The sequence below is a fragment of the Salvelinus fontinalis genome, chromosome 33 (genome assembly GCF_029448725.1).
Source record: "Salvelinus fontinalis isolate EN_2023a chromosome 33, ASM2944872v1, whole genome shotgun sequence".
Lineage (NCBI taxonomy): Eukaryota > Metazoa > Chordata > Actinopteri > Salmoniformes > Salmonidae > Salvelinus > Salvelinus fontinalis.
Genome location: NC_074697.1, coordinates 1096704 through 1121121, shown reverse-complemented (window position 1 = coordinate 1121121; position 24418 = coordinate 1096704). Strand labels below are relative to the sequence as shown.

At 45.8% G+C, this 24418-nt stretch overlaps 1 protein-coding gene across 1 annotated transcript in view; it reads right to left on the bottom strand.

Annotated features, from left to right (window-relative positions):
• Positions 1 to 23101, bottom strand: part of LOC129832503 (nectin-1-like) — a 207200-nt gene extending 184099 nt beyond the window's left edge. The window contains exons 1-2 of the mRNA XM_055896625.1: positions 22712 to 23101; positions 14665 to 14871 (exon numbers count right to left, since the gene is read on the bottom strand). Of these exons, the coding sequence (XP_055752600.1) occupies positions 14665 to 14871; positions 22712 to 23101 (597 nt within the window). The remainder of the gene's footprint in view (positions 1 to 14664; positions 14872 to 22711) is intronic.
• Positions 23102 to 24418: the final 1317 nt, after the last annotated feature.

Here is a 24418-nt window from a genome sequence, read left to right as displayed (position 1 = left end):
GGCTAGGTTGGGCATCGAGCCGAGTGCCATGAAGCCGGCCCAACGTATCTGGTCTCCAGTACGTCTCCTCGGGCCGGTGTACATGGCACCAGCCTTACAGGTGGTGTCCCCGGTTCGCCTGCATAGCCCAGTGCGGGCTATTCCACCTCGCCGCACTGGCAGGGCTACGGGGTCCATTCAACCTGGTAAGGTTGGGGAGGCTCGGTGCTCAAGAGCACGAGTCCTCCTTCACGGTCCGGTAGACCCGGTGCCACCTCCATGTACCAGTCCTCCGGTGGCAGCCCCCCGTACCAGGCTGTCTCTCCGGGTTCTCTCTCCTGCTGTTTCCTCCTCTCCAGCGCAGCCGGTGCCTAGACCACGCACCAGGCTGTCTCTCCTTCTCCTCCCTACAGAGCTATCTGTCTCCCCAGCGCCATCTGAGCCATCCGTCTCCCCAGCGCCATCTGAGCCATCCGTCTCCCCAGCGCCATCTGAGCCATCCGTCTCCCCAGCGCCATCTGAGCCATCCGTCTCCCCAGCGCCATCTGAGCCATCCGTCTCTCCAGCGCCATCTGAGCCATCCGTCTCCCCAGCGCCGTCTGAGCCATCCGTCTGCCATGAGCCTGCAAAGCTGCCCGTCTGCCATGAGCCTGCAAAGCCGCCCGTCTGCCATGAGCCTACAGAGCCATCCGCCAGACAGGAGCCGCTAGAGCCGTCAGCCAGACAGGAGCCGCTAGAGCCGTCAGCCAGACAGGATCTGCCAGAGCCGCCAACCAGACAGGATCTGCCAGAGCCGCCAGCGAGCCATGAGCAGCCAGAGCCGTCAGAGAGCCATGAGCAGCCAGAGCCGTCAGAGAGCCATGAGCAGCCAGTGCCGTCAGAGAGCCATGAGCAGCCAGAGCCGTCAGAGAGCCATGAGCAGCCAGAGCCGTCAGAGAGCCATGAGCGTCGAGAGCCGTCAGAGAGCCATGAGCGTCGAGAGCCGTCAGCCTGCCATGAGCGTCGAGAGCCGTCAGCCTGCCATGAGCGTCGAGAGCCGTCAGCCTGCCATGAGCGTCGAGAGCCGTCAGCCTGCCATGAGCGTAGAGAGCCGTCAGTCTGCCATGAGTGTCGAGAGCCGTCAGCCTGCATGGACCTGCCAGAGCCGTCCAGCCAGGACCTGCCAGAGCCGTCCAAACAGGACCTGCCAGAGTCCTTCAGCCGGGATCTGCCCCTTGTCCCGGTGTTGCCCCTTGTCCCGGTGCTGCCCCTTGTCCCGGTGCTGCCCCTTGTCCCGGTGCTGCCCCTTGTCCCGGTGTTGCCCCTTGTCCCGGTGCTGCCCCTTGTCCCGGTGCTGCCCCTTGTCCCGGTGCTGCCCCTTGTCCCGGTGCTGTCCCTTATTCCGGTGCTGTCCCTTATTCCGGTGCTGGTCCTTATCCTGGTGCTGCCCCTTGTTCCGGTGCTGCCCCTTGTTCCGGTGCTGCCCCTTGTCCCGGTGCTACCCCTTGTCCCGGTGCTGCCCATTGTCCCGGTGCTGCCCCTTGTTCCGGTGCTGGCCGTTTATTTAGGGGAGGGTAGTGTTAGGGTGGTCATTAGAAGGGGTAGACAGAAGAGGGGAGTGACTATGGTGGTATGGGGACAGCGTCCTGAGCCGGAACCACCACCGTGGTCAACTGCCCACCCGGACCCTCCCCTGGACTTTGTGCTGGTGCGCCCGGCGTGCGCATCTTGAGGGGGGGGTACTGTAACAGTCCTGACCTGTTTTATGTTGTTTTTATGTGTTTATGATCAGGGCATGTGTTTTGGGTGGGCAGTCTATGTTATTTGTTTCTATGTTGGTTTTGGTTTGCCTGGTATGGCTCTTGATTAGAGGCAGGTGGTTTGCGTTTTCCTCTAATCAAGAGTCATATTTAGGTAGGGCATTCTCACTGTTTGTTTGTGGGTGATTGTCTCCTGTGATGTCTTTCGTCGTTATCGATGTGTTTTCACTTACGGGACTGTTTGGCTGTTCGTGTGTTTCGATGTAACGTTCCTGTCCGTGAGTTTACGTTTGTGATGTGAGTTTATGTTCAGGTTCCGTTCTACGTCGTTTTGTTATTTTGTATTTTTTTTGAAAGTATTTTTGTTTTGTTTCGTGGCTGTCAAATTTATAATAAAGATGGCATATTTCCCTGAACCCGCATTTTGGTTAGAAGATCCTTCTCTCCTCACCTCATCCGAGGATGAGGAAAGCGACAGCCTTAACACCCAGGTTTCATATCTCTAATGACAGCCCCAGTTTCATTACTCTAAAGAGCCCCAGGTTTCATTACTCTAAAGAGCCCCAGGTTTCATATCTCTACAGAGCCCCAGGTTTCATATCTCTAAAGAGCCCAGGTTTCATTACTCTAAAGAGCCCAGGTTTCATTACTCTAAAGAGCACCAGTTTCATTACTCTAAAGAGCCCAGGTTTCATTACTCTAAAGAGCCCCAGGTTTCATATCTCTAATGACAGCCCCAGTTTCATTACTCTAAAGAGCCCCAGGTTTCATATCTCTACAGAGCCCCAGTTTCATTACTCTAAAGAGCCCCAGGTTTCATTACTCTAAAGAGCCCCAGGTTTCATATCTCTAATGTCAGCCCCAGTTTCATTACTCTAAAGAGCCCCAGGTTTCATTACTCTAAAGAGCCCCAGGTTTCATTACTCTACAGAGCCCCAGGTTTCATATCTCTAAAGACAGCCCCAGTTTCATTACTCTAAAGAGCCCCAGGTTTCATATCTCTACAGAGCCCCAGGTTTCATATCTCTAAAGAGCCCCAGGTTTCATTACTCTAAAGAGCCCCAGGTTTCATTACTCTAAAGAGCCCCAGGTTTCATTACTCTACAGAGCCCCACTTTCATTACTCTAAAGAGCCCCAGGTTTCATTACTCTAAAGAGCCCCAGGTTTCATATCTCTACAGAGCCCCAGTTTCATTACTCTAAAGAGCCCCAGGTTTCATTACTCTAAAGAGCCCCAGGTTTCATATCTCTAATGTCAGCCCCAGTTTCATTACTCTAAAGAGCCCCAGGTTTCATTACTCTAAAGAGCCCCAGGTTTCATTACTCTACAGAGCCCCAGGTTTCATATCTCTAAAGACAGCCCCAGTTTCATTACTCTAAAGAGCCCCAGGTTTCATATCTCTACAGAGCCCCAGGTTTCATATCTCTAAAGAGCCCCAGGTTTCATTACTCTAAAGAGCCCCAGGTTTCATTACTCTAAAGAGCCCCAGGTTTCATTACTCTACAGAACCCCACTTTCATTACTCTAAAGAGCCCCAGGTTTCATTACTCTAAAGAGCCCCAGGTTTCATATCTCTAAAGAGCCCCAGGTTTCATTACTCTAAAGAGCCCCAGGTTTCATATCTCTAAAGAGCCCCAGGTTTCATTACTCTAAAGAGCCCCAGGTTTCATATCTCTAAAGAGCCCCAGGTTTCATTACTCTAAAGAGCCCCAGGTTTCATATCTCTAAAGAGCCCCAGGTTTCATTACTCTAAAGAGCCCCAGGTTTCATTACTCTAAAGAGCCCCAGGTTTCATATCTCTAAAGAGCCCCAGGTTTCATATCTCTAAAGAGCCCCAGGTTTCATTACTCTAAAGAGCCCCAGGTTTCATATCTCTAATGACAGCCCCAGTTTCATTACTGTAAAGAGCCCCAGGTTTCATATCTCTAAAGAGCCCCAGGTTTCATATCTCTAATGACAGCCCCAGGTTTCATATCTCTACAGAGCCCCAGGTTTCATATCTCTAAAGAGCCCCAGGTTTCATTACTCTAAAGAGCCCCAGGTTTCATATCTCTAAAGAGCCCCCGTTTCATTACTCTAAAGAGCCCCAGGTTTCATTACTCTAAAGAGCCCCAGTTTCATATCTCTAATGACAGCCCCAGTTTCATTGCTCTAAAGAGCCCCAGGTTTCATATCTCTAAAGAGCCCCAGGTTTCATATCTCTAATGACAGCCCCAGGTTTCATATCTCTAATAACAGCCCCAGTTTCATTACTCTGAAGAGCCCCAGGTTTCATAACTCTAAAGAGCCCCAGGTTTCATATCTCTAATGACAGCCCCAGTTTCATTGCTCTAAAGAGCCCCAGGTTTCATATCTCTAAAGAGCCCCAGGTTTCATATCTCTAATGACAGCCCCAGGTTTCATATCTCTAAAGAGCCCCAGTTTCATTACTCTAATGACAGCCCAGGTTTCATATCTCTAAAGTGCCCCAGGTTTCATATCTCTAATGACAGCCCCAGTTTCATTGCTCTAAAGAGCCCCAGGTTTCATATCTCTAAAGAGCCCCAGGTTTCATATCTCTAAAGAGCCCCAGGTTTCATATCTCTAATGACAGCCCCAGTTTCATTGCTCTAAAGAGCCCCAGGTTTCATATCTCTAAAGAGCCCCAGGTTTCATATCTCTAATGACAGCCCCAGGTTTCATATCTCTACAGAGCCCCAATTTCATTACTCTAATGACAGCCCAGGTTTCATATCTCTAAAGAGCCCCAGGTTTCATATCTCTAATGACAGCCCCAGTTTCATATCTCTAAAGAGCCCCAGGTTTCATTACTCTAAAGAGCCCCAGTTTCATTACTCTAAAGAGCCCCAGGTTTCATATCTCTAATGACAGCCCCAGTTTCATAACTCTAAAGAGCCCCAGGTTTCATTACTCTAAAGAGCCCCAGGTTTCATTACTCTACAGAGCCCCAGTTTCATAACTCTAATGACAGCCCAGGTTTCATAACTCTAAAGAGCCCCAGGTTTCATATCTCTAATAACAGCCCCAGTTTCATTACTCTAAAGAGCCCCAGGTTTCATTACTCTAAAGAGCCCCAGGTTTCATATCTCTAATGACAGCCCCAGGTTTCATATCTCTACAGAGCCCCAGTTTCATTACTCTAAAGAGCCCCAGTTTCATATCTCTAAAGAGCCCCAGGTTTCATATTGCTAAAGAGGCCCAGGTTTCATAACCCTAAAGAGCCCCAGGTTTCCTATCTCTAATGTCAGCCCCAGTTTCATATCTCTAAAGAGCCCAGGTTTCATATCTCTAATGACAGCCCCAGTTTCATATCTCTAAAGAGCCCCAGGTTTCATAACTCTAAAGAGCCCCAAGTTTCATAACTCTAAAGAGCCCCAGGTTTCATAACTCTAAAGAGCCCCAGGTTTCATATCTCTAATGACAGCCCCAGTTTCATAACTCTAAAGAGCCCCAGGTTTCATATCTCTAATAACAGCCCCAGTTTCATTACTCTAAAGAGCCCCAGGTTTCATATCTCTAATGACAGCCCCAGTTTCATTGCTCTAAAGAGCCCCAGGTTCCATATCTCTAAAGAGCCCCAGGTTTCATATCTCTAAAGAGCCCCAGGTTTCATATCTCTAATGACAGCCACAGTTTCATATCGCTAAAGAGCCCCAGGTTTCATATCTCTAAAGAGCACCAGGTTTCATATCTCTAATGACAGCCCCAGGTTTCATATCTCTACAGAGCCCCAATTTCATTACTCTAATGACAGCCCAGGTTTCATAACTCTAAAGAGCCCCAGGTTTCATATCTCTAATGACAGCCCCAGTTTCATAACTCTAAAGAGCCCCAGGTTTCATTACTCTAAAGAGCCCCAGGTTTCATTACTCTACAGAGCCCCAGTTTCATAACTCTAATGACAGCCCAGGTTTCATAACTCTAAAGAGCCCCAGGTTTCATATCTCTAATAACAGCCCCAGTTTCATTACTCTAAATAGCCCCAGGTTTCATTACTCTAAAGAGCCCCAGGTTTCATATCTCTAATGTCAGCCCCAGTTTCATATCTCTAAAGAGCCCAGGTTTCATATCTCTAATGACAGCCCCAGTTTCATATCTCTAAAGAGCCGCAGGTTTCATAACTCTAAAGAGCCCCAGGTTTCATTACTCTAAAGAGCCCCAGGTTTCATAACTCTAAAGAGCCCCAGGTTTCATTACTCTAAAGAGCCCCAGGTTTCATATCTCTAAAGAGCCCCAAGTTTCATAACTCTAAAGAGCCCCAGGTTTCATAACTCTAAAGAGCCCCAGGTTTCATATCTCTAGAGCCCCAGGTTTCATAACTCTAAAGAGCCCCAGGTTTCATAACTCTAGAGCCCCAGGTTTCATAACTCTAAAGAGCCCCAGGTTTCATATCTCTAATGACAGCCCCAGTTTCATATCTCTAAAGAGCCCCAGGTTTCATATCTCTAAAGAGCCCCAGGTTTCATAACTCTAAAGAGCCCCAGATTTCATAACTCTAATGACAGCCCAGGTTTCATATCTCTAATGACAGACCCAGTTTCATGTCTCTAAAGAGCCCCAGGTTTCATAACTCTAAAGAGCCCCAGTTTCATATCTCTAAAGAGCCCCAGGTTTCATTACTCTAAAGAGCCCCAGTTTCATTACTCTAAAGAGCCCCAGGTTTCATATCTCTAATGACAGCCCCAGTTTCATTACTCTAAAGAGCCCCAGGTTTCATTACTCTAATGACAGCCCCAGTTTCATATCTCTAAAGAGCCCCAGTTTCATTACTCTAAAGATCCCAGGTTTCATATCTCTAATGACAGCCCCAGTTTCATTACTCTAAAGAGCCCAGGTTTCATTACTCTAAAGCAGGGGTGTCAAACTCCTTCCACGGAGGGCCTAGTGTCTGCAGGTTTTTGGTTTTTCCCTTCAATAAAGCCCTAGACAACCAGGTGTGGGGAGTTCCTAACTAATTAGTGATGTTAATTCATCAATCAAGTACAAGGGAAAGGGAAAACCCGCAAACACTCGGCCCCCCGTGGAATGAGTTTGACACCTGTGCTCTAAAGAGCCCCAGATTTCATTACTCTAAAGAGCCCCAGGTTTCATTACTCTACAGAGCCCCAGTTTAATAACTCTAATGACAGCCCAGGTTTCATAACTCTACAGAGCCCCAGTTTCATTACTCTACAGAGCCCCAGGTTTCATATCTCTAAAGAGCCCAGGTTTTATTACTCTAAAGAGCCCCAGGTTTCATATCTCTAAAGAGCCCCAGGTTTCATATCTCTAAAGAGCCCCAGGTTTCATATCTCTAAAGAGCCCCAGGTTTCATATCTCTAAAGAGCCCCAGGTTTCATATCTCTAATGACAGACCCAGTTTCATGTCTCTAAAGAGCCCCAGGTTTCATAACTCTAAAGAGCCCCAGTTTCATATCTCTAAAGAGCCCCAGGTTTCATTACTCTAATGAGCCCCAGGTTTCATATCTCTAAAGAGCCCCAGGTTTCATATCTCTAATGACAGACCCAGTTTCATTTCTCTAAAGAGCCCCAGGTTTCATAACTGTACAGAGCCCAGGTTTCATATCTCTAAAGAGCCCCAGTTTCATATCTCTAAAGAGCCCCAGGTTTCATTACTCTAAAGAGCCCCAGGTTTCATATCTCTAACGAGCCCCAGGTTTCATAACTCTAAAGAGCCCCAGGTTTCATAACTCTAAAATGCCCAGGTTTCATTACTCTAAAGAGCCCCAGGTTTCATAACTCTAAAGAGCCCAGGTTTCATATCTCTAATGACAGCCCCAGTTTCATATCTCTAAAGAGCCCCAGGTTTCATATCTCTAATGACAGCCCCAGTTTCCTATCTCTAAAGAGCCCCAGGTTTCATAACTCTAAAGAGCCCAGGTTTCATATCTCTAATGACAGCCCCAGTTTCATATCTCTAAAGAGCCCCAGGTTTCATAACTCTAAAGAGCCCCAGGTTTCATAACTCTAAAGAGCCCCAGATTTCATAACTCTAAAGAGCCCAGGTTTCATTACTCTAAAGAGCCCCAGATTTCATTACTCTAAAGAGCCCAGGTTTCATTACTCTAAAGAGCCCAGGTTTCATAACTCTAAAGAGCCCAGGTTTCATTACTCTACAGAGCCCAGGTTTCATTACTCTACAGAGCCCCAGGTTTCATTACTCTACAGAGCCCCAGTTTCATAACTCTAATGACAGCCCAGGTTTCATAACTCTAAAGAGCCCCAGGTTTCATTACTCTACAGAGCCCAAGGTTTCATATCTCTAATAACAGCCCAGGTTTCATAACTCTACAGAGCCCAAGGTTTCATATCTCTAAAGACAGCCCCAGTTTCATTACTCTAAAGAGCCCCAGGTTTCATATCTCTAATGACAGCCCCAGGTTTCATTTCTCTAAAGACAGCCCCAGGTTTCATTACTCTACAGAGCCCAAGGTTTCATATCTCTAAAGACATCCCCAGTTTCATTACTCTAAAGAGCCCCAGGTTTCATATCTCTAATGACAGCCCCAGGTTTCATATCTCTAATGACAGCCCCAGGTTTCATATCTCTAAAGACAGCCCCAGTTTCATTACTCTAAAGAGCCCCAGGTTTCATATCTCTAATGACAGCCCCAGGTTTCATATCTCTAATGACAGCCCCAGGTTTCATATCTCTAAAGACAGCCCCAGTTTCATTACTCTAAAGAGCCCCAGGTTTCATATCTCTAATGACAGCCCCAGGTTTCATATCTCTAAAGAGCCCCAGTTTCATATCTCTAAAGAGCCCCAGGTTTCATTACTCTAAAGAGCCCCAGGTTTCATATCTCTAACGAGCCCCAGGTTTCATAACTCTAAAGAGCCCCAGGTTTCATAACTCTAAAATGCCCAGGTTTCATTACTCTAAAGAGCCCCAGGTTTCATAACTCTAAAGAGCCCAGGTTTCATATCTCTAATGACAGCCCCAGTTTCATATCTCTAAAGAGCCCCAGGTTTCATATCTCTAATGACAGCCCCAGTTTCCTATCTCTAAAGAGCCCCAGGTTTCATAACTCTAAAGAGCCCAGGTTTCATATCTCTAATGACAGCCCCAGTTTCATATCTCTAAAGAGCCCCAGGTTTCATAACTCTAAAGAGCCCCAGGTTTCATAACTCTAAAGAGCCCCAGATTTCATAACTCTAAAGAGCCCAGGTTTCATTACTCTAAAGAGCCCCAGATTTCATTACTCTAAAGAGCCCAGGTTTCATTACTCTAAAGAGCCCAGGTTTCATAACTCTAAAGAGCCCAGGTTTCATTACTCTACAGAGCCCAGGTTTCATTACTCTACAGAGCCCCAGGTTTCATTACTCTACAGAGCCCCAGTTTCATAACTCTAATGACAGCCCAGGTTTCATAACTCTAAAGAGCCCCAGGTTTCATTACTCTACAGAGCCCAAGGTTTCATATCTCTAATAACAGCCCAGGTTTCATAACTCTACAGAGCCCAAGGTTTCATATCTCTAAAGACAGCCCCAGTTTCATTACTCTAAAGAGCCCCAGGTTTCATATCTCTAATGACAGCCCCAGGTTTCATATCTCTAAAGACAGCCCCAGGTTTCATTACTCTACAGAGCCCAAGGTTTCATATCTCTAAAGACAGCCCCAGTTTCATTACTCTAAAGAGCCCCAGGTTTCATATCTCTAATGACAGTCCCAGGTTTCATATCTCTAATGACAGCCCCAGGTTTCATAACTCTACAGAGCCCAAGGTTTCATATCTCTAAAGACAGCCCCAGTTTCATTACTCTAAAGAGCCCCAGGTTTCATATCTCTAATGACAGCCCCAGGTTTCATATCTCTAAAGACAGCCCCAGGTTTCATTACTCTAAAGAGCCCCAGGTTTCATATCTCTAATGACAGCCCCAGGTTTCATATCTCTAAAGACAGCCCCAGGTATCATTACTCTACAGAGCCCCAGTTTCATATCTCCAAAGACAGCCCCAGGTTTCATTACTCTACAGAGCCCCAGGTTTCATATCTCTAAAGACAGCCCCAGTTTCATTACTCTACAGAGCCCCAGGTTTCATATCTCTAATGACAGCCCCAGTTTCATTACTCTAAAGAGCACATGTTTTATATCTCTACAAACGGCCCCGGTTTCATATCTTCACAGGACATAGCAAAGCGTAACACACACACACACACACACACACACACACACACACACACACACACACACACACACACACACACACACACACACACACACACACACACACACACACACACACACACACACACACACACACACACACACACACACACACACACACACACACACACACACACACACACACACACACACACACACACACAGAGAGAGAGAGAGAAGGTGACAGAGAGAGAGAGAGCGAGAGAGAAGGTGACAGAGAGAGAGAGAGAGACAGAGAGAGAAGGTGACAGAGAGAGAAAGGGCATAAGAAAGGCTTCCGTGGAGCTACAATCCTTTTAGTTAAAAGGCAGGAAAGGTCTTCCTTCTCCCCCCCACACCCCATTTCCCAAGGAGACATCACACCTCCTGCTTTCTAAGGAGACATCACACCTCCTGCTTTCTAAGGAGGCATCACACCTCCTGCTTTCTAAGGAGACATCACACCTCCTGCTTTCTAAGGAGACATCACACCTCCTGTTTTCTAAGGAGACATCACACCTCCTGCTTTCTAAGGAGGCATCACACCTCCTGCTTTCTAAGGAGACATCACACCTCCTGCTTTCTAAGGAGACATCACACCTCCTGCTTTCTAAGGAGACATCACACCTCCTGCTTTCTAAGGAGACATCACACCTCCTGCTTTCTAAGGAGAAATCACACAATCACTCCTCCTGCTTTCCAAGGAGACATCACACCTCCTGCTTTCTAAGGAGACATCACACCTCCTGCTTTCTAAGGAGACATCACACCTCCTGCTTTCTAAGGAGACATCACACCTCCTGCTTTCTAAGGAGAAGTCATACCTCCTGCTTTCTAAGGAGATATCACACCTCCTGCTTTCTAAGGAGATATCACACCTCCTGCTTTCTAAGGAGAAATCACACAATCACTCCTCCTGCTTTCCAAGGAGACATCACACCTCCTGCTTTCTAAGGAGAAATCACACAATCACTCCTCCTGCTTTCCAAGGAGACATCACACCTCCTGCTTTCTAAGGAGAAATCACACCTCCTGCTTTCTAAGGAGAAATCATACCTCCTGCTTTCTAAGGAGACATCACACCTCCTGCTTTCTAAGGAGACATCACACCTCCTGCTTTCTAAGGAGACATCACACCTCCTGCTTTCTAAGGAGACATCACACCTCCTGCTTTCTAAGGAGACATCACACCTCCTGCTTTCTAAGGAGACATCACACCTCCTGCTTTCTAAGGAGACATCACACCTCCTGCTTTCTAAGGAGACATCACACCTCCTGCTTTCTAAGGAGATATCATGCGGAGGGAAGATCCTTTATTCTTACGGCTGCAGGGGCAGTATTGAGTAGCTTGGATGAAAGCACAGAGGTGCCCATAGTAAACTGCCTGCTCCTCAGTCCCAGTTGCTAATATATGCATATTATTATTAGTATTGGATAGAAAACACTCCGAAGTTTCTAAAACTGTTTGAATTATGTCTGTGAGTATAACATAACTAATATGTAGGGCAAAAACCTGAGAAGTTCCACTTTCTGTTTGGATGTTTTCTGGGGGTGGCAGATTTTCAACCAAGCTCTCATTGAAATTACAGTGAGATATGGATGAGTTTTCACTTCCTACGGCTTCCACTAGATGTCAACAGTCAATAGAACTTTGTCTGATGACTATAATGTGAAGGGGGGCCGAAGGAGACAGGAATGATTAATCACTGCCATGAGGTGACCACGCATTGAACTGGCGCGTACACGTGAGAGGGACGTCCGTTCCATCGGTCAACTGAAGTCAATGTAATTCTCCGGTTGGAACGTTTTTCAAGATTTATGTTAACAACATTCTAAAGATTGATTCAGTACATCGTTTGACATGTTTCTACTGACTGTTACGGAACTTTTGGACATTTCGTCACGTTATAGTGGACGCGATTTGTGACTTTGGTTAGCGCGTTTGGTAAACAATTCCAAAGTAGCTAATTGGACATAAATAACGGACATTATCGAACAAATCAAGCATTTATTGGGGACCTGGGATTCCTAGGACTGCATTCTGATGAAGTTCATCAAAGGTAAGGAAACATTTATTGTGTATTTTATGGTTTCTGTTGAGTCCAACATGGCGGCTAATTTGGCTATTGTTCTGAGCGCCGTCTCAGATTATTGCATGGTTTATTTTTCCGTAAAATCTGACACAGCGGTTGTATTAAGGAGAGGTATATATATAATTCCATGTGTATAACTTGTATTATCATCTACATTTATGATGAGTATTTCTGTTGAAACGATGTGGCTATGCAAAATTTTTGGAACTAGTGAATGTAAAGCGCCAATGTAAACTCAGATGTTTTGATATAAATATAAACTTTATCAAACAAAACATGCATGTATTGTGTAACATGAAGTCCTTTGAGTGTCATCTGATGAAGATAATCAAAGGTTAGTGATTAATTTTATCTCTATTTCTGCTTTTTGTGAAAGCTATCTTTCGCTGGAAAAATGTCTGTGCTTATTGTGGTTTGGTGGTGACCTAACATAAGCGTTTGTAGTGCTTTCGCTGAAAAGAATATTTGAAATCGGACACTTTTGGTGGGATTAACAACAAGATTACCTTTAAAATTATATAAAACACATGAATGTCTAAGGAATTTTAATTATGAGATTTCTGTTGTTTGAATTTGTCGCCCTGCACTTTCACTGACTGTTGTCATATCATCCCGGTGAAGGGATTGCAGCCATAAGACTGATACCTGATCCTGGTCCAGAATACACAGGGTTTCTCCCTCCCCATATTGACTGATCCTGGTCCAGAATACACAGGGTTTCTCCCTCCTCATATTGACTGATCCTGGTCCAGAATACACAGGGTTTCTCCCTCCTCATATTGACTGATCCTGGTCCAGAATACACAGGGTTTCTCCCTCCTCATATTGACTGATCCTGGTCCAGAATACACAGGGTTTCTCCCTCCTCATATTGACTGATCCTGGTCCAGAATACACAGGGTTTCTCCCTCCCCATATTGACTGATCCTGGTCCAGAATACACAGGGTTTCTCCCTCCTCATATTGACTGATCCTGGTCCAGAATACACAGGGTTTCTCCCTCCCCATATTGACTGATCCTGGTCCAGAATACACAGGGTTTCTCCCTCCCCATATTGACTGATACCTGATCCTGGTCCAGAATACACAGGGTTTCTCCCTCCCCATATTGACTGATCCTGGTCCAGAATACACAGGGTTTCTCCCTCCTCATATTGACTGATCCTGGTCCAGAATACACAGGGTTTCTCCCTCCTCATATTGACTGATCCTGGTCCAGAATACACAGGGTTTCTCCCTCCCCATATTGACTGATCCTGGTCCAGAATACACAGGGTTTCTCCCTCCCCATATTGACTGATACCTGATCCTGGTCCAGAATACACAGGGTTTCTCCCTCCCCATATTGACTGATCCTGGTCCAGAATACACAGGGTTTCTCCCTCCCCATATTGACTGATCCTGGTCCAGAATACACAGGGTTTCTCCCTCCCCATATTGACTGATACCTGATCCTGGTCCAGAATACACAGGGTTTCTCCCTCCCCATATTGACTGATCCTGGTCCAGAATACACAGGGTTTCTCCCTCCTCATATTGACTGATCCTGGTCCAGAATACACAGGGTTTCTCCCTCCCCATATTGACTGATCCTGGTCCAGAATACACAGGGTTTCTCCCTCCTCATATTGACTGATCCTGGTCCAGAATACACAGGGTTTCTCCCTCCCCATATTGACTGATCCTGGTCCAGAATACACAGGGTTTCTCCCTCCTCATATTGACTGATACCTGATCCTGGTCCAGAATACACAGGGTTTCTCCCTCCTCATATTGACTGATACCTGATCCTGGTCCAGAATACACAGGGTTTCTCCCTCCCCATATTGACTGATCCTGGTCCAGAATACACAGGGTTTCTCCCTCCCCATATTGACTGATGCCTGATCCTGGTTCAGAATACACAGGGTTTCTCCCTCCCCATATTGACTGATCCTGGTCCAGAATACACAGGGTTTCTCCCTCCTCATATTGACTGATACCTGATCCTGGTCCAGAATACACAGGGTTTCTCCCTCCCCATATTGACTGATCCTGGTCCAGAATACACAGGGTTTCTCCCTCCTCATATTGACTGATCCTGGTCCAGAATACACAGGGTTTCCCCCTCCCCATATTGACTGTCCCTGGCCCAGAATACACAGGGTTTCTCCCTCCCCATATTGACTGATCCTGGTTCAGAATACACAGGGTTTCTCCCTCCCCATATTAACTGATACCTGATCCTGGTTCAGAATACACAGGGTTTCTCCCTCCCCATATTGACTGATACCTGATCCTGGTCCAGAATACACAGGGTTTCTCCCTCCCCATATTGACTGATCCTGGTCCAGAATACACAGGGTTTCTCCCTCCCCATATTACTGATCCTGGTCCAGAATACACAGGGTTTCTCCCTCCTCATATTGACTGATCCTGGTCCAGAATACACAGGGTTTCTCCCTCCCCATATTGACTGATCCTGGTCCAGAATACACAGGGTTTCTCCCTCCTCATATTGACTGATACCTGATCCTGGTCCAGAATACACAGGGTTTCTCCCTCCCCATATTGACTGATACCTGATCCTGGTTCAGAATACACAGGGTTTCTCCCTCATCATATTTCCCGATATGGGGAAACAGCAAGTGAACAGTGAAATAAATACTTTTTGGAGCTCGCTAAACCATTTCAATCACATTGCTGGACATTATTATGATACACACCTTTGCCCCTTCTGGTAGGGCTCCTTCTGGTAGGTCTCCTTCTGGTAGGTCTCCTTCTGGTAGGTCTCCAATCTGGTAGGTCTCCTTCTGGTAGGTCTCCTTCTGGTAGGGCTCCTTCTGGTAGGGCTCCTTCTGGTAGGTCTCCTTCTGGTAGGTTTCCTTCTGGTAGGTCTCCTTCTGGTAGGTCTCCTTCTGGTAGGTCTCCTTCTGCTCCAAAAACCGCCATTAAAAAGTCAGACTACGGTTTGCAACTGCACATGGGGACAAAGATCGTACTTTTTGGAGAAATGTTCTCTGGTCTGATGAAACAAAAATAGTACTGTTTGGCCATAATGACCATCGTTATGTTTGGGGGAGGCTTGCAAGCCGAATAACAACGTCCCAACCGTGAAGCACGGGGTGGCAGCATCATGATGTGCGGGTACTTTGCTGCAGGAGGGGCTGGTGCACTTCACAAAATAGATGGCATCATGAGGTAGGAAAATTATGTGGATATATTGACGCAACATCTCAAGACATCAGTCAGGAAGTTAAAGCTTGTTCACAAATGGGTCTTCCAAATGGACAATGACCCCAAGCATACTTCCAAAGTTGTGGCAAAATGGATTAAGGACAACAAAGTCAAGGTATTGGAGTGGCCATCACAAAGCCCTGATCTCAATCCTATAGAACATTTGTGGGCAGTACTGAAAATGCGTGTGTGAGCAAGGAGGCCTACAAACCTGACTCCGTTTTGCCAGCTCTGTCAGGAGGAATGGGCCAAAATTAACCCAATTTATTGTGGGATGCTTGTGGAAGGCTACCTGAAATGTTTGACCCAAGTTAAATAATTTAAAGGCAATGCTACCAAATACTAATGGAGTGTATGTAAACTTCTGACCCACTGGGAATGTGATGAAATAAATAAAAGCTTAAATAAAATATTCACTCTGACATTTCACATTCTTAAAATAAAGTGGTGATCCTAACTGACCTAAAACAGGGAATTCTTACCTGGATTAAATGTCAGGAATTGTGAAAAATGTTGTTTTAATGTATTTGGCTAAGGTGTACGTAAACTTCTGACTTCAACTGTAGCTCGGGAAATAATGTAATCTCCTATGGAAGCAAATTCTACGATGTACAGATATAGACTGACTAGCTCCAGATAAGATTAGATTCAGGCCGGTGATGCTGTTACACTACTCAACCAACTGTGACATGTTTTGCTATGGCTCTGGGTTGGCTTGAGTTTGTTGCTGCTAGTTAGTACATTGTTGTTGTCAGATATGAGTTAGCTAATAGCACCATACCACCATGACTGCATCCAAATTCAAATTCACATTTATTTATAAAGCCCTTCTTACATAAGCTGATGTCGCAAAGTGCTGTACAGAAACCCAGCCGAAAACCCCAAACAGCAAGCAACGTAGGTGTAGAAGCACGGTGTCTAGGAAAACTCACTAGAAAGGCCAGAACCTAGGAAGAAACCTAGAGAGGAACCAGGCTATGAGGGGTGGCCAGTCCTCTTCTGGCTGTGCCAGGTGGAGATTATTTTCAAAACATGGCCAAGATGTTCAAATGTTCATAGATGACCAGCATGGTCAAATAATAATAATCACAGTGGTTGTCGAGGGTGCAACAGATCAGCACCTCAGGAGTAAATGTCTGTTGGCTTTTCATAGCCGATCATTAAGAGTATCTCTACCGCTCCTGCTGTCTCTAGAGAGTTGAAAACAGCAGGTCTGGGACAGGTAGCACGTCCGGTGAACAGGTCAGGGTTCCATAGCCACAGGCAGAACAGTTGAAACTGGAGCAGCAGCACGGCCAGGTGGACTGGGGACAGCAAGGAGTCATCATGCCCGGTAGTCCTGATGCATGGTCCTAGGGCTCAGGTCCTCCGAGAGAGAGAAAGAAAGAGAGAAGGAGAGAATTAGAGAGAGCATACTTAAATTCACACAGGACACCGGATAAGACAGGAGAAGTACTCCAGATATAACCAACTGACCCTAGCCCCCCGACACATAAACTACTGCAGCATAAATACTGGAGGCTGAGACAGGAGGGGTCAGGAGACACTGTGGCCCCATCCGATGATACCCCCGGACAGGGCCAAACAGGAAGGATATAACCCCACCCACTTTGCCAAAGCACAGTCCCCACACCACTAGAGGGATATCTTCAACCACCAACTTACCATCCTGAGACAAGGCAGAGTATAGCCCACAAAGATCTCCACCACAGCACAAACCAAGGGGGGGCGCCAACCCAGACAGGAAGATCACGTCAGTAACTCAACCCACTCAAGTGACGCACCCCTCCCAGGGACGGCATGAAAGAGCACCAGTAAGCCAGTGACTCAACCCCTGTAATAGGGTTAGAGGCAGAGAACCCCAGTGGAGAGAGGGGAACCGGCCAGGCAGAGACAGCAAGGGCGGTTCGTTGCTCCAGAGCCTTTCCGTTCACCTTCACACTCCTGGGCCAGACTACACTCAATTATATGACCTACTGAAGAGATAAGTCTTCAGTAAAGACTTAAAGGTTGAGACCGAGTCTGCGTCTCTCACATGGGTAGGCAGACTATTCCATAAAAATGGAGATCTATAGGAGAAAGCCCTGCCTCCAGCTGTTTGCTTAGAAATTCTAGGGACAATTAGGAGGCCTGCGTCTTGTGACCGTAGCGTACGTGTAGGTATGTACGGCAGGACCAACTCGGAAAGATAGGTAGGAGCAAGCCCATGTAAAGCTTTATAGGTTAACAGTAAAACTTTGAAATCAGCCCTTGCCTTAACAGGAAGCCAGTGTAGGGAGGCTAGCACTGGAGTAATATGATCAAATTTCTTGGTTCTAGTCAGGATTCTAGCAGCCGTATTTAGCACTAACTGAAGTTTATTTAGTGCTTTATCCGGGTAGCCGGAAAGTAGAGCATTGCAGTAGTCTAACCTAGAAGTGACAAAAGCATGGATTAATTTTTCTGCATCGTTTTTGGACAGAACATTTCTGATTTTTGCAATGTTACGTAGATGGAAAAAACCTGTCCTTGAAACAGTCTTGATATGTTCGTCAAAAGAGAGATCGGTTCAGAGTAACGCCGAGGTCCTTCACAGTTTTTTTTCAGACGACTTTACAACCATCAAGATTAATTGTCAGATTTAACAGAAGATCTCTTTGTTTCTTGGGACCTAGAACAAGCATCTCTGTTTTGTCCGAGTTTAAAAGGAGAACATTTTCAGCCATCCACTTCCTTATGTCTGAAACACAGGCTTCTAGCGAGGGCAATTTTGGGGCTTCACCATGTTTCATTGAAATGTACAGCTGTGTGTCATCCCCATAGCAGTGAAAGTTAACATTATGTTTTCGAATGACATCCCCAAGAGGTAAAATATATTGTGAAAACAATAGCGGTCCTTAAACGGAACCTTGAGGAACACCGAAATGTACAGTTGATTTGTCAGAGGACAAACCATTCACAGTGTTATGGCAGTCAATGTCGTTCTCCTCCTCAGACGAGGAGGAGCATGGATCAGACCAAGATGCGGAGAGGTAAGTGTTCATGATTTAATGAAAATAACAGGAAAACACTACAAACTACAATACAACAAACGTGACATACCTCAAAACAGTCCTGTGTGGTCCAACCACTGACACAGGAAACAAACACCCACAAAAGCCTACTGCCTATGGCTACCTTAAATCTGGCTCCCAATCAGAGACAAATGAAATACAGCTGTCTCTGATTGAGACCCAATCTAGGCAGCCATGGACATAACTAGACAACCTAACAAACTCTATCCCATACACATACAACACCCATGGACTAACCAAACACACACAACATACAATGCCCACCCCAACTCACGCCCTGACCAACTAAACAATAATCAAAAATAACATAAAACAGGTCAGGACCGTTACACACAGAGACAAACTGATATCTTTCCGACAGGTAAGATCTAAACCAGGCAAACAAAAACATCATAAAGTAGGTTTTTTCAACCGAGTTTCATCAGTTTATTCAACGTTTATTGGGACTTTTCGTTTTACTTGTGAGAAACAGAGAGAGAAACAGAGAGAAACAGAGAGAGAGAGAGAAACAGAGAGAAACAGAGAGAGAGAAACAGAGAGAGAAACAGAGAGAGAGAGAAACAGAGAGAGAAACAGAGAGAGAAACAGAGAGAAACACAGAGAGAGAAACAGAGAGAGAGAGAGAAACAGAGAGAGAGAGAAATTTTACAATCAAATTTTACAACCATCTAAAAACAAGTGACCCTAAAACATTCCATCACACAGCTCTACAATGTCAAGAGATGAAACCAGAGAAGAGTCCCCTCAGCCAGCTGGTTCTGAGGCTCAGTTCACTAACCCAAACCAACCCCATAGAGCCTCAGGACAGCCCTCAGCCAGCTGGTTCTGAGGCTCAGTTCACCAACCCAAACCAACCCCATAGAGCCTCGGGACAGCCCTCAGAAAATCTGGCCCAACCAAATCATCACAAAACAAAAATAAAAATATATCACCTATTGGAAAGACACCACAAAAAATCTAAGTAAACTTCAATGCTATTTGGCTCTAAACAGACAGTACATGGTGGCAGACTATCTGACCACTGTGACTGATAGAAAACTGAGGAAAACATTGACTAGGTACAGACTCACTGAGCACCGTCTGGCTATAGAGACCGGTCGTCACAGACAAACCTGGCTGCCCAGAGAGGACAGGCTGTGCTCACTCTGCTCCAGGGGAGAGGTAGAGACAGAGGTGCATTTCCTACTACACTGTGACAAATACTCAGACCTAAGAGCATATTTCTTTCCCAAAATTATAACTCAATACAAAGAATTTCAAACTATAAAAGATGAAGAAAAAATCTAATATTTATTGGGTGAAAAGCCAAAATGTGCAGTTTTGGCAGCCAAATATGTGTCCTCCTGCCACAACCTGAGGGACAGCCAGTGAAAAATGCAAAGTAATGTTGATAATATTTCCCATTTAGCTTAGTTTTGTTTTGTCTTTCATACCAGGTCATATGTCTTCTCAAGTCATGTTGACACTGGTCTACTACTGTCGCTTTAATTTATTGTTGTTCTAATTAATATTGTTGTTGTAGTTGTTGTTAATGGTAATCCCATGTCCACTACTACTGTTATTATTACTGTTGGTCCCACCATTTATTTATATATAAATATATATATTTTGTATATATATACATATATATTTGATTTTGATTTTTTGATATGTATACTTTGACAATGTAAGTAATAATGAACTTGCCATGTCAATAAAGTCAATTGAATTGAATTGAATTGAATTGAGAGAAACAGAGAGAGAGAGAAACAGAGAGAACCAGAGAGAGAGAGAACGAGAGAGAGAGAAACAGAGAGACAGAGAAACAGAGAGAGAGAGAGAGAGCGAGACAGAGAGAGAGAGAAACAGAGAGAGAAACAGAGAGAGAAACAGAGAGAGAGAGAGAGAGAGGGAGAGAGAAACAGAGAGAGAGAGAGAAACAGAGAGAGAAACAGAGAGAGAGAGAGAGAGAGAGAGAAACAGAGAGAGAGAGAAACAGAGAGAGAAACAGAGAGAGAGAGAGAGAGAGAAACAGAGAGAGAGAGAAACAGAGAGAGAAACAGAGAGAGAAACAGAGAGAGAAACAGAGAGAGAGAGAGAGAGAGAAACAGAGAGAGAGAGAAACAGAGAGAGAAACAGAGAGAGAAACAGAGAGAGAAACAGAGAGAGAGAGAGAAACAGAGAGAGAGAAACAGAGAGAGAGAGAAACAGAGAGAGAGAGAAGCAGAGAGAGAGAGAAACAGAGAGAGAGAGAAACAGAGAGACAAACAGAGAGAGAGAGAAACAGAGAGAGAGAGAAACAGAGAGAGAGAAACAGAGAGAGAGAGAAACAGAGAGAGAAACAGAGAGAGAGAGAAACAGAGAGAGAGAGAAACAGAGAGAGAGAAACAGAGAGAGAAACAGAGAGAGAGAAACAGAGAGAGAGAGAAACAGAGAGAGAGAGAAACAGAGAGAGAAACAGAGAGAGAAACAGAGAGAGAAACAGAGAGAGAGAGAGAAACAGAGAGAGAGAAACAGAGAGAGAAACAGAGAGAGAGAAACAGTAGAGAGAGAAACAGAGAGAGAAACAGAGAGAGAAACAGAGAGAGAGAAACAGAGAGAGAAACAGAGAGAGAGAAACAGAGAGAGAGAAATAGAGAGAGAAACAGAGAGAGAGAAACAGAGAGAGAGAGAAACAGAGAGAGAGAGAAACAGAGAGAGAGAGAAACAGAGAGAGAAACAGAGAGAGAGAGAACGAGAGAGAGAGAAACAGAGAGACAGAGAAACAGAGAGAGAGAGAGAGAGCGAGACAGAGAGAGAGAGAAACAGAGAGAGAAACAGAGAGAGAAACAGAGAGAGAGAGAGAGAGAGGGAGAGAGAAACAGAGAGAGAGAGAGAAACAGAGAGAGAAACAGAGAGAGAGAGAGAGAAACAGAGAGAGAGAGAAACAGAGAGAGAAACAGAGAGAGAGAGAGAGAGAGAAACAGAGAGAGAGAGAAACAGAGAGAGAAACAGAGAGAGAAACAGAGAGAGAGAGAGAGAGAGAAACAGAGAGAGACAGAAACAGAGAGAGAAACAGAGAGAGAAACAGAGAGAGAAACAGAGAGAGAAACAGAGAGAGAGAGAGAAACAGAGAGAGAGAAACAGAGAGAGAGAGAAACAGAGAGAGAGAGAAGCAGAGAGAGAGAGAAACAGAGAGAGAGAGAAACAGAGAGACAAACAGAGAGAGAGAGAAACAGAGAGAGAGAGAAACAGAGAGAGAGAAACAGAGAGAGAGAGAAACAGAGAGAGAAACAGAGAGAGAGAGAAACAGAGAGAGAGAGAAACAGAGAGAGAGAAACAGAGAGAGAAACAGAGAGAGAGAAACAGAGAGAGAGAGAAACAGAGAGAGAGAGAAACAGAGAGAGAAACAGAGAGAGAAACAGAGAGAGAAACAGAGAGAGAGAGAGAAACAGAGAGAGAGAAACAGAGAGAGAAACAGAGAGAGAGAAACAGTAGAGAGAGAAACAGAGAGAGAAACAGAGAGAGAAACAGAGAGAGAGAAACAGAGAGAGAGAAATAGAGAGAGAAACAGAGAGAGAGAAACAGAGAGAGAGAGAAACAGAGAGAGAGAGAAACAGAGAGAGAGAGAAACAGAGAGAGAAACAGAGAGAGAGAAACAGAGAGAGAGAGAAACAGAGAGAGAGAGAAACAGAGAGAGAGAGAAACAGAGAGAGAAACAGAGAGAGAAACAGAGAGAGAGAAACAGAGAGAGGGGGATTGAAGGTTAGAAGAGGGTATGTATTATTCGGAAGAGGGAACTGTTGTGCTTTGGCCTAAATAGAACAGGCAGTACCTGAGAGGAAGGTGACCGCAATGGAATTACCAGCTGTGGTATTTACCAAAGAAGGTGTGCAGCAATCTGCTCTCTCTGTGTTCATGTGACACTCTTCACCGTGGAGTAGGTCAGCAGGCTTACATAATCTAAAGTAGTGCACTATATAAGGAATAGGGTTTCCTGTAGGACACAGACCCTCTCTCTGGTTTCCTTTAGGACACAGACCCTATCTCTGGTTTCCTTTAGGACACAGACCCTCTCTCTGGTTTCCTTTAGGACACAGCCCTCTCTCTGGTTTCCTGTAGGACACAGACCCTCTCTCTGGTTTCCTTTAGGACACAGACCCTCAATCTGGATTCCTTTAAGACACAGACCCTCTCTCTCTGGTTTCCTTTAGGACACAGACCCTCTCTCTGGTTTCCTTTAGGACACAGACCCTCTCTCTGGTTTCCTTTAGGACACAGACCCTCTCTCTGGTTTCCTTTAGGACACAGACCTTCTCTCTCTGGTTTCCTTTAGGACACAGACCCTCTCTCTGGTTTCCTTTAGGACACAGACCCTCTCTCTGGTTTCCTTTAGGACACAGACCCTCTCTCTGGTTTCCTTTAGGACACAGACCCTCTCTCTGGTTTCCTTTAGGAAACAGACCCTCTCTCTGGTTTCCTTTAGGACACAGACCCGCTCTCTGGTTTCCTTTAGGACACAGACCTTCTCTCTCTGGTTTCCTTTAGGACACAGACCCTCTCTCTGGTTTCCTTTAGGACACAGACCCTCTCTCTGGTTTCCTTTAGGACACAGACCCTCTCTCTGGTTTCCTTTAGGACACAGACCCTCTCTCTGGTTTCCTTTAGGACACAGAACCTCTCTCTGGTTTCCTTTAGGACACAGACCCTCTCTCTGGTTTCCTTTAGGACACAGACCTTCTCTCTGGTTTCCTTTAGGACACAGACCCTCTCTCTGGTTTCCTTTAGGACACAGACCCTCTCTCTGGTTTCCTTTAGGACACAGACCGTCTCTCTGGTTTCCTTTAGGACACAGACCCTCTCTCTGGTTTCCTTTAGGACACAGACCCTCTCTCTGGTTTCCTTTAGGATACATAACCTCTCTCTGGTTTCCTTTAGGACAGAGACCCTCTCTCTGGTTTCCTTTAGGACACAGACCCTCTCTCTGGTTTCCTTTAGGTCACAGACCCTCTCTCTGGTTTCCTTTAGGACACAGACTCTCTCTCTGGTTTCCTTTAGGACACAGAGCCTCTCTCTGGTTTCCTGTAGGACACAGACCATCTCTCTGGTTTCTCTAAACACCATCTAGCCCCACTACACAACCATCTACCATCTAGCCCCACTACACAACCATCTACCATCTACCATCTAGCCCCACTACACAACCATCTACCATCTACCATCTAGCCCCACTACACAACCATCTACCATCTACCATCTAGCCCCACTACACAACCATCTACCATCTAGCCCCACTACACAACCATCTACCATCTAGCCCCACTACACAACCATCTACCATCTAGCCCCACTACACAACCATCTACCATCTAGCCCCACTACACAACCATCTACCATCTAGCCCCACTACACAACCATCTACCATCTAGCCCACTACACAACCATCTACCATCTACCATCTAGCCCCACTACACAACCATCTACCATCTAGCCCCACTACACAACCATCTACCATCTACCATCTAGCCCCACTACACAACCATCTACCATCTACCATCTAGCCCCACTACACAACCATCTACCATCTACCATCTAGCCCCACTACACAACCATCTACCATCTACCATCTAGCCCCACTACACAACCATCTACCATCTAGCCCCACTACACAACCATCTACCATCTACCATCTAGCCCCACTACACAACCATCTACCATCTAGCCCCACTACACAACCATCTACCATCTAGCCCCACTACACAACCATCTACCATCTAGCCCCACTACACAACCATCTACCATCTAGCCCCACTACACAACCATCTACCATCTAGCCCCACTACACAACCATCTACCATCTACCATCTAGCCCCACTACACAACCATCTACCATCTACCATCTAGCCCCACTACACAACCATCTACCATCTAGCCCCACTACACAACCATCTACCATCTAGCCCCACTACACAACCATCTACCATCTAGCCCCACTACACAACCATCTACCATCTACCATCTAGCCCCACTACACAACCATCTACCATCTAACCCCACTACACAACCATCTACCATCTAGCCCCACTACACAACCATCTACCATCTAGCCCCACTACACAACCATCTACCATCTAGCCCCACTACACAACCATCTACCATCTAGCCCCACTACACAACCATCTACCATCTACCATCTAGCCCCACTACACAACCATCTACCATCTAACCCCAC